At 42.3% G+C, this 9,755-nt stretch overlaps 1 protein-coding gene across 1 annotated transcript in view; it reads left to right on the forward strand.

The window, feature by feature from the left end:
* Positions 1 to 9,755, forward strand: part of LOC131883713 (sex peptide receptor-like) — a 58,424-nt gene that overhangs the window by 14,980 nt on the left and 33,689 nt on the right. The window contains exon 2 of the mRNA XM_059231244.1: positions 5,299 to 5,502. Coding sequence (XP_059087227.1) covers positions 5,320 to 5,502 — 183 coding nt within the window. The 5' untranslated portion in view covers positions 5,299 to 5,319. The remainder of the gene's footprint in view (positions 1 to 5,298; positions 5,503 to 9,755) is intronic.

Genomic DNA, 9,755 nt, shown 5'->3' on the forward strand with positions numbered 1-9,755 from the left:
ACTTTCGTCCTAATTCCGATCTACTATTCAATGGTAGGTTCGGGGGTTCGGGGGAAGTTTAAGCCTCTTGAGAGCCTTCTACGGTAAAGTAGGCCAGACATGCATAGAACAGAGGCAATCAAGCAGGTGAAGGGGAAGAGGAAGATCTAGAAATGGAAAAGTAGTGACAATTTCCGCCTCATTTAACTAAGATATGGGTAAGTACACCTTTGACACACGTGGCAAGTTTGAGCTGGCTTATCTAAATATTTGGATTCTTGGTACATGAACCCACTTAAAGTTCTTCATAAATACTTGATGATGCTCCTTCCCGCAGCTTTTTATGCGCATGAGTAGAGATGTTGCGGAATCTCAACTGGTATTTGGTCCAAAACGGCAAAGTTTCATGGACCGTTGTTAAAAAAGGTCAGTGATAAGTTCGCCATTGATGTACTTGAAGGGCCCCAAGGATTTCCTCATTTGAGCTACATCTTTACCTGAAACCTTTTGGTTTGACAAAGTGGCATGTACAAACACCACATAAATAACGGGTCAAAAGCACTTTAAAACATTCGCCCGTATGTATTAGTGATCTATGAAAAGAGCTACAACTCAAGAACTCGTAGAAATGTAACAAAAAGAACTTTGGATTGATTTTTAAACGAGTTTCAGATTATCTCAACTAAAATTTTCTCAGAGACAGCGAGAAGAAAAGATGTTCAAAAGCTAGCGTGGCATAAACAGGGTTTATAAAGTTTAAAAAAGGCGCTAAACAATCGTTGATGAGCAGCAGATAATTCGTGGTCCTTTGTTACTCCATGAGGTACTGCCAGCCAATTACTTTTAGGGGAAGCACTCAAAGCCTAGTATTGCCGTTTTAGACTTTTGTTGGAATCCACTATTATCACGCCCGACTATGGCATTAACAGAAAGCTCAAAACCGATTATTCATCCGTGTGAGCGACGGGTTCGTCAGTGCTCTAGTTAATATATTTCAGTAATCGTGTCACAAAGCATCTGGTCAAACGTATCATGTGCTTAGGTCTTGGCACTCATTAGATTTAAAAGCATCTTAGATGGGTCGTCCAGACCTCTTTGCGCCATGCTGCCTCGTTTTCAATTGACTGGAGGGTCAAATTAGATTAGGGTGCCAATTGAATTAATCGACGTATCGTGAGAGGTTCCATTGCACGTTCCAAATGTCCGGGAATGCTTTTAAAACTCATGGATCTTTTGGGTCTGGAAACCGCTCAATGGTATTCACATATTTAGTCTATAATGGTTGTTGGCTTTGATATAAGCATCAATTTTTTCTGAATTGGTCATAGTCTAAAGGGCTTCTCTTGTCGAATTCAATTCACAAGAATTGTTAGACACTTAAATAGCTAGCTGGCGATACCATCCATTTTCTGAAGGATCAAGTAAGAATCTTACAATAAAGAAGCAAAGTGTAATTTCTACGTCAATTGTTAAGGGTCTCTTAACCTATTTTCAAGCCTTTTTAAACCGACTTTGGCTACCTAACGCCAAACAGTTAGCATTATTACAAAATATTTGGCCCAATTTTGACCTCCTCCCGTCATTAATAATCACATTAACAGAGGGGCTTTAAAACTCCTTTGGATCATAGCCGGGTTTGATCGACTCTAAATCAAATCGAAAGTAAGGTCCAATGGTCAAAGTATCAATGTGGAACCTAATTCAAAAGTTATTTGCCCTCTATTTTTGCCGGTAGGTGGAGTCTTCGATAATTGGATGAGGCCTTTGCTTCCACTAGATAGTCGTTTTTGACGGGAATGCCCAAACAGGTACTACGAGGCGATCAATGTAGTAAAAAAGTATTATGTCTGTCGGAATTATTCCCACTGGCACCTATCTCTTTTTGAAATTCAGTGACTTCACCTCGTTGTACTACTTGCGTCTATTCGTGGACCTTCTCCCACTCTTACCAGGTCTTAATAGATGCCTAGGGGCTCATTGCTTACTTCATCTATTTGTCAAGGTAGATGATGCAAGACAAATGATTCACTTTTAACAATGATGTCATCCTCAAGACGCCTGCATGCAGGGCTCGTAATAGGGTGTGCTTGTAGAAGACGCCAACATGCAACTTGCTGTTGTATGCACATCGGAATGAGGTTCAAGCATGAAATGGGTCTGGAGGGAAATCGTTGGCACCTTCAGGGCCCTAAGTCAGGATTTTGATGTGATCCTTCTCTGGTTCATGAATGGTTTGATGGCCATCAAATCGGCACGTGGCTTTGGCAAAAGGTTGAAGATATAAATTGGATAGAGCACTCATTGAGAAGCAAACTTTCGCAGTTCCCGAGATTTCAAGTCTTGCACGGATTGGGACCACCGCAGGTACGAGTAATGCCGGGAAAGCGCGTCGACTTTGCGTTTGATATGCACTTAACCTAACGAAATCGAGTTGACAGTTGGATGAGCTCATTATGCAAATAATCCAAGTTTCATTACGAGAATTGCAATCTGACTGTTTGACTTTTATGAAACATACTCGCCGCGTTGGAAGAGGATGGATAGATGCACTTCTGTTAACGTTATTCCTGCACTCTTTGAAGTTAATTAGTCCGAGTCGAAGTTGTTCCCAATTGGTTCTCAGCTCTAATTAGTTCGAATTTTCCTCCCTGAAAAAGTCCAACGACCTGAAAAATCGTCTCCCTCTCCCTGAAGAAAGGGTGACGACGCTTTGTGCCCAAGAGAGAGATGAGTCTTTGAAAGTGACCTCATGGGATTTTCCAGCAAAAGTGCATCGTCCATTTGGTCAAGCCTCTTTGGTCAAAAATGCACCTGCCTATCCGCCCACTGAAGGGACAGAAATGATGATTGGGATGATGATGACAAGAATTGCATCTCAGTCTCCGGATCTTCATCTAAGCCTCCCTACCTTCCGAGGGGATTCTTCCTAAATACCAAGTACCAAATACCACCAGACTAGAAACTTGATCCACGAGAGTTGTTCCAGAGTTTCAGGGAACCTCATGGAACCCACGTCAACACAACAAGATCCATGCCCGACTCCAAATTACTTGGGACATAACGGTAGCCAAACTTCTCCCTAGGAGGCTTAACTTTTCCTGAATGAACGAACGAGATGGGCACAGATTAAGAATGACCCAGTGTGACAATTATTCGTCCCACGTGTGACCTAATAAAGCGAGAGAACAATAATGAACCCATCAGCCACGTGATGGTCTGTCTTTTCAGCTCCAGAGTGGGCTTTTTTCGCCCTCATCTTACCTTATTTCGAAGTGCATCCATCGCAATGGCAATGACCATGTCAGAAACTGATGGATGCACTTCTGCACTTTTTTCCCTCCTGGTTCAAGCCCAATTTCAAAGGATCCTGATTGAGTGGATTCGAGAGAGGAGCTTGCGGTAACCACAGTTTTCGAACCTCTTTTCGTGTGTCTGTTGCGGCGTAGTAAGCTAAATTCCAAGAAATTACATCAAATAGATCATATTTGAGCCCAGCCGCACTCACTTGCTTTAATGTTTCATTAATGTGAATGTTAATGAGCTCGAAGAGCTTCAAATCTCATTCACTTTTTCAATGAACGAGAGTTTTCCGTCCATGGAAATATGACAGATATATTTGAACGCTAACAATAGGCAAGTCAAAAGGGAAGATGACAAGAGTTTGTGTAGTACTAAAGCAACGATGCTCAGACTGAGGTTCTAAAATGTATGATGCTTCACAAGGAATGCCTTCTTTTCATCTCAAACAAATTAAACTTGAAGATATCGTTGGCTGTGATCCAAGTTCAGCTTTTAATTATTTGAATTTGAATGAAAACGTGGCTTGAGAAGTTGTATTATATTGCAACTCCACAATGTTCTTGAGGAAACTCGCATCCCTTAAAACCGAAACAAGCGTGACGACCCCTTATGGCGAATATAAGATTTTCTACCATTAAGTCGTTAGCGGTTCACCAATATTCCGGGTCGTTTCGACGGCAACCATTAAGGGTAAAACAATTGTATAATTCAAAGAAGCGTTTACCAATAAAGTTAAAGACGAGGTTAGAAACTCGAGCGAGCGAGAAGCTCAAGAACAAGATCCAGTACTGAAAGCAAAAATCGGCTGAGTGCTACAAAAACAACAACGATCTCCCGGGAACACTCGTAAAACTCGATTTTGAAAATTCCCTGAGTTTGCAATTCTTGGCAATAGAAGCCCTCGTTTCATTTCTGGCACCCGAACCGACGAGTGACTAAGCTCCGAATTCATCTTTTATGAAGCTCATCCCACTGAAACTTAAACCCAGACTAAATAGACCGTGGCCTCCGAGGTGATCAAGGCTTGATCCAGGAACATTGTGAGATGTCACCTCGTACTTGCTCCAACGAAACGGAATATTGCAGTCCACCTTGTTTGAGAACCATTGTTGTCCTTGACTTTTTCGAGAGGATGAGGGAAAAAAAGTGAAGCATGTTGTTTTCTTCATGGGACGGTTGTTTTGTCACTTTTCTCTGGATTTCTGTCCCTTTTTGCCATCCTTTTGTTTTTGGCCCCCTTTTGTTGTGTATACGTTTTAGTACATACCGTAGTCGGAACATTTCATGCGGGACATGTTTGCCAGATAGTGGCAATTTGCTGACAGGACGCAGCCATTAATTATCAAAGCAAAATGGACCGACACGAAAAACGAGAATCGTGTTACATGTAGCCTGATTCATCCAAGTGCTTCTCAACACGAGGCTCTTTCTTTCAATCACATCCATGGTTCACGAGGTGGTCTATTTTCGCTCAACACCTACAATTTGCATTCTTTTATAAGTCACTAAGGAGTGCTGTCATATCGTCTGCTGAATAGGAACTTAAAATGGATCCACTGTTTAGAGGTCAGTTTTGGGCCAGAGGAAGTCAAGCGCTTGAGGCAAATCTCTTGATTCCTTTTCAATCCCCATTTCCCACCGTTTTGAGTGTAAAGAGCGAAAGTAAACAGAGTGGCGCTTGTTTAAGATTTGGCGATCTTTTCTCGGCTCCAGAGCTCTCCAGAATTGAATGGAGACTTTGCCAAAGACCCCTGGTGATTCAAGATGGAACTGGAGAATCTCAAGTTGAGATCATTTCGGCGTGTTATGACTCCAAGCATGCGAGGACGATGGGTGCGCATCAAGCATGTTCCTCTCCAACATGTTGGGAGATAATGAGCATCTATGAATCAAGGCGAAGAATGGCCTGGCTGGAAGCGTGGGAACCTAAGACACTCATCATCAGCTCCTTCTTCTTTGTATCTTCTTTGCATGTGCAACGCCCATGATGACCTGTTCAAATTTCTCTTAATGTTTCAGGTGTGACATAAATCCCCCAAAATGGCCTCATTCGACTACTTAGAGACTCCCAACGAGACCATTGCGTCCGACAGCGAGGACCAAGCCTACTACTACGACAACATCACGTCTGAGGTGATGACGCACCAATGTTTTGACAATGGAAGTCTCATGATTCCGTTTCAAATCGGGTCCAACAACATGTCGATCTCCGAGGCTGCCAAGGTGAGGAGGATTACTGCACTTCACTCGAATTGGGTGCCTCAAAGTGATTGGTCTGGAAAGAATAAGTGTCTCAACGATGCCCATGGACACTCCAAGTGCTGGCAGGGGGCTGATGGGAGGAAACTCTCCCATATACGAGTACTAGGCCATGTATGAGGCAGGCAGAGGATAAGAAATTGTTGAAAGTTCAAAAAATGCAGGGCTCCGTTCGCCAGGAAATGCAGTTACTTTCCAGCACACGACGAAGGTCGTCTACTTTTGTTGCCTAGTGGCTGTTGAAAGCCAATGGGCACTTAACTTTTCATCTTTTTACGGAAGACTTAAGGTGTTAGGTCCAAGATCCACCCTGGTCCACTAACAAGATCTCGAAAGTGGGTGAGAAAGACCCTTTCAATTTTCCCAAAACCACAAAACCTACGTACAGCATAGAGTTGGAAAGGGCCCGGGAGGCCTTTCGAACAGTCCCTTTCAACTGCCCACGAGCTTGAAGGAGCCTTGGATAGGAACTCGGTCGGTGCTGGCAAACGGTCAAATGCATCATCCATCTTTCACTGGAAAGGACCATGCTTGTGTGGCGAGGTTGCTTTACTTTGGCCTAGTCCGTGAGGTTGCTTTTACAATGGAGTAAATATGAAACTTCTTTTGCTGTAACATGAAGCTAATTATAGGAACTCAGGCAAACGGTGCCTAATATTTGAATTGACATTGTTTTGACCTAGAACGTCTCCTTTTTCTTACCTTGCCTGAAATCATCTCAAATGTCTTAGGCCGTACTACGAAGGACAGTTCTCCTTACCCTGGATATTTTTAGTTTTTGTCGTGGTAGAAAATGCTCCAATGTAAATGCTCTCGTTTGAGCCATTTGGTTTTTTTTCTCCAAACACTGGCAACATTTGACATGCCTTGGAAACACCATCCTCATATTTTATCAAAACATATGAACCTGAAACTGAAGGCTTGAAACAAAGAAATAGTACAACGGCCACTCATTTTAGGCCAAATCTTATCCCAGTATTGACCTCTGCTTCTTCATATCTACTCATGCGACTTTAGATGGATTAAATTCGTAGACGTCGACGACAGGTTCAAACATCTTTTTACGGTCTCATTCCATCTTGGCCGTAGAATGTGTTATCATATACCGTACAGTACAGATGTCTCTCAAATTTGGAGAGTTCATATCTTTCATTGCCGACAGTAGGGCACGTAACTACATTTTGGCTCAATAAAACGCGGCATGGTTCCACCTAGAAATGCATTGATGGACTGGTTCAAAAGCTACAATGCAATTCAATGGCGTCATAAAAAAAAGGATGATTTTGATCTTGGTTACGGGACCTGGGGACTTTGATGATCTGTTCCCGACTTTCCCGTGGATGATTTTGATTTGACGAGCATTAAAAAAATGAATATTAGTACTACACAGTGGTGGGTATCGTTGACCAAAATGTTAACTTCGTTAATGGTTAACCGGGAGAGGCGGAGGTGACATGTATGAATTGCTAATAGTAAATGTGATGAAAAAATAGTTTGATAATGTGAGGGCCAGAATAGCGCAGAACAACAAATTAAGCACTATGATGGCAAATCTTTCATGTTGGAACTGATTTTGTAGCTTTTCCTTTACTACATAAACAGGAATGAAGGTTTATGCAATAACTTTTAAAACTTAATATTGCCCAAATTGAGAAAACTAGGAACGGAATGATAATGTAGTTAGCTTCAAGTAAAAATGATTTAGGTACCCATTAATACACATTTTAGCTGTAGTAAAGGGAGTAGGTGATTAACTTGCTCTTTTACTCATAAAGGAAGATAACACCTCACTTATGGTTGACGAAAGCGTTAATGCCTTAAAATAAGGATTATCGTTTGGCAACGTAATCCCCACCTTTGGAATATATAATTTCATTTTCCAGGTTCAAGACGGAGGTGGGTCTTATCTGAAGATTAAAATGTAATCATTTCAGAGATTAGAGCCTTGCTTTGCATGAAGAAAGAGATGCTTTTATGTTGGGTAATCCCAGTTCCTTATGTGGTCCGTTGGGATCTTCTTTTCCCAAAATACCCTTATTTAAAGATGAGAGTAGTTCTAATCCACCAAATGAGATTTCAAATCTGTAGTAACATTCTTGAACACCATCAGAATGTAACCGACTCTTCTTCATTGGAAGCATGTGTATCGAGGATCGACCTCAAGTCCAATGACAAAGTGACAGGGACTTAAAAGAGCACCTGATTGATGTGGTTCCGTCTTGCATTCCTGGCATGCAATCTCAGTTTCCCGTCTAGGAATAGAGACGGACGACAACGCGAACGAGGAGAAGGAGGAAGTGCATTGAGAATATTAATCCAACCCAAGGGGCCTGAAATTGTGGGCTCGGTTACACTAATCTAGAAGGGGTCGGGGGAAAGCCAGGCCTCATTAAAGCCTTGGGGTCACGGTTCATTGTATCGGAGACGTGGGATCGATGGATACAAGATCACGACGTTTCTTGGGGGGCGGAAAGTCGAGTCAATTTATGGACACTATCTCTGAACACCGATTTGTAGTATGAATCGAGCCAGGATGTGAACTCGATCTTTAATAAGATAGGAGGAAAAACAGTGATAAATAGATTTGATTGATACATTGAGGCCAAAGTGATATATTATGCAGGCAAATGGATCCCATTGGAACGCTGAAGCTACCCTCTTTGACGATATTTACAGTGTAACTAATACATTCGTCTTAAAATCATGAAGGTCCCCGACACCAAAGGGTGTAATCAATCAATGGGTAATAAATAAAATGTATTTCACGAACTTTCCATTCTCTTGCTAACCAGGAACATTAGTCAACAAAAATTATTGGATGTGCTAAATATTCGTTGGTGGAAACCGGTTCGTCTGGTTGGAAATACCAATGAATCGCCTTGCCAACTTGGTCTTTGGCAGTAACACAGCCAAGGTAAATTTCACGGCCCATTAAACTGAGTAGGACCCTGGACCTCTAACATGGCTTATTCTTGTACCAGGCGTAAAAGTTGTTTTCCTGAAGTGTGGATCCCAATCCGAAAACTGCGGTGATTTCATTAAGCGATCCCTGGGAGCACTTCCCTGATTGTGGGAACCACGCTGATTTCTTCCCCAGATATTGTTTCATGGAGAGGAAGCGAAACCTTCTGAACCAGGGATGTTCAGTTGTCCCTGATTAAACGGTTCGCCTCACTGACGGTCTCATCTACGTAAACGGATGTGAATTTCCTCCCAATTTCCGTGATTGTCTGAGGCCGCTAAGAAATAGCATAAATCTCCCAAGTTGTTTCGTTCGTCTTTTGCCTTTGATTGTCAGAATCTGCCACAATTTGACAGACAAGCATATTCAGATCTCAAATTCTTCAAGTGAAAGAATAGTAACCCTCCCTCGAACCTGATACGCATATCTGTTTAAGTACATTGGATTTATATGGTTGTCTTAGATATGATCCTTCCGAAACAAGTTTCTTTCTTCAGTGAGGCTTGGTTCATGTCACTCTGAGAGGGGGATCTCATTTTTGACATGGCTCAAGGCGTTTGTTTGATAACAAGCACTACAGATGTCGAATGAAGTTTTCCACGTAAACTCTGATATCGCAGAATAAACGGATATCTGTTCCATATTAAGGTTGATAGCATATGCTAATTTTGAGAGGCTTCTTCTCACAAAGAACCAAGAACTCATGAATGATGTGGATATGTGCCATGTTGGGACATAGCCACATCAGATCTAGAGCCTGAACTCTAAATTGTCAACTTGATTTCCTTGAGATGGGAGAGAGGCACGAAAGAGAGCGCCGTTCAGTCAAATGATGGATGGGAGCGTACTTTGTCGAAAAAAGGTCCAATCTCATCCGAGAGTACTTGGAGTAGAACTGCTATGCCACGATTTGGTCTAGAGAAATGGCCAGCCATTACGTGATATCCAACACGAGCATTTGTCAGACCTGATAAGACCATGTGGCCGCCAAAGCTAACAATCTCCAGCTGTGTGTGGAGTATTCAAACTTGAGCATAAAGAGCCGAGATCCTGGCTTCATCGGGTCTCGGTGGTAGCGCCACTTAGGTGCACGATGTAATAGATTGCCATTCAGGAATCGGACAAAAGGTCGGTATCTCGTTGATAAACCAGGGTAGATGTGCTCTTGGATGTTTCTTCCTGAGTTAGTTTGCCACGTGTTTGGGCCCAATAGGTACAATGGAATGTAATATAAAAGAGCATGTAGTGAATGTCA

Source organism: Tigriopus californicus, chromosome 7 (genome assembly GCF_007210705.1).
Source record: "Tigriopus californicus strain San Diego chromosome 7, Tcal_SD_v2.1, whole genome shotgun sequence".
Classification (NCBI taxonomy): Eukaryota; Metazoa; Arthropoda; class Copepoda; order Harpacticoida; family Harpacticidae; genus Tigriopus; species Tigriopus californicus.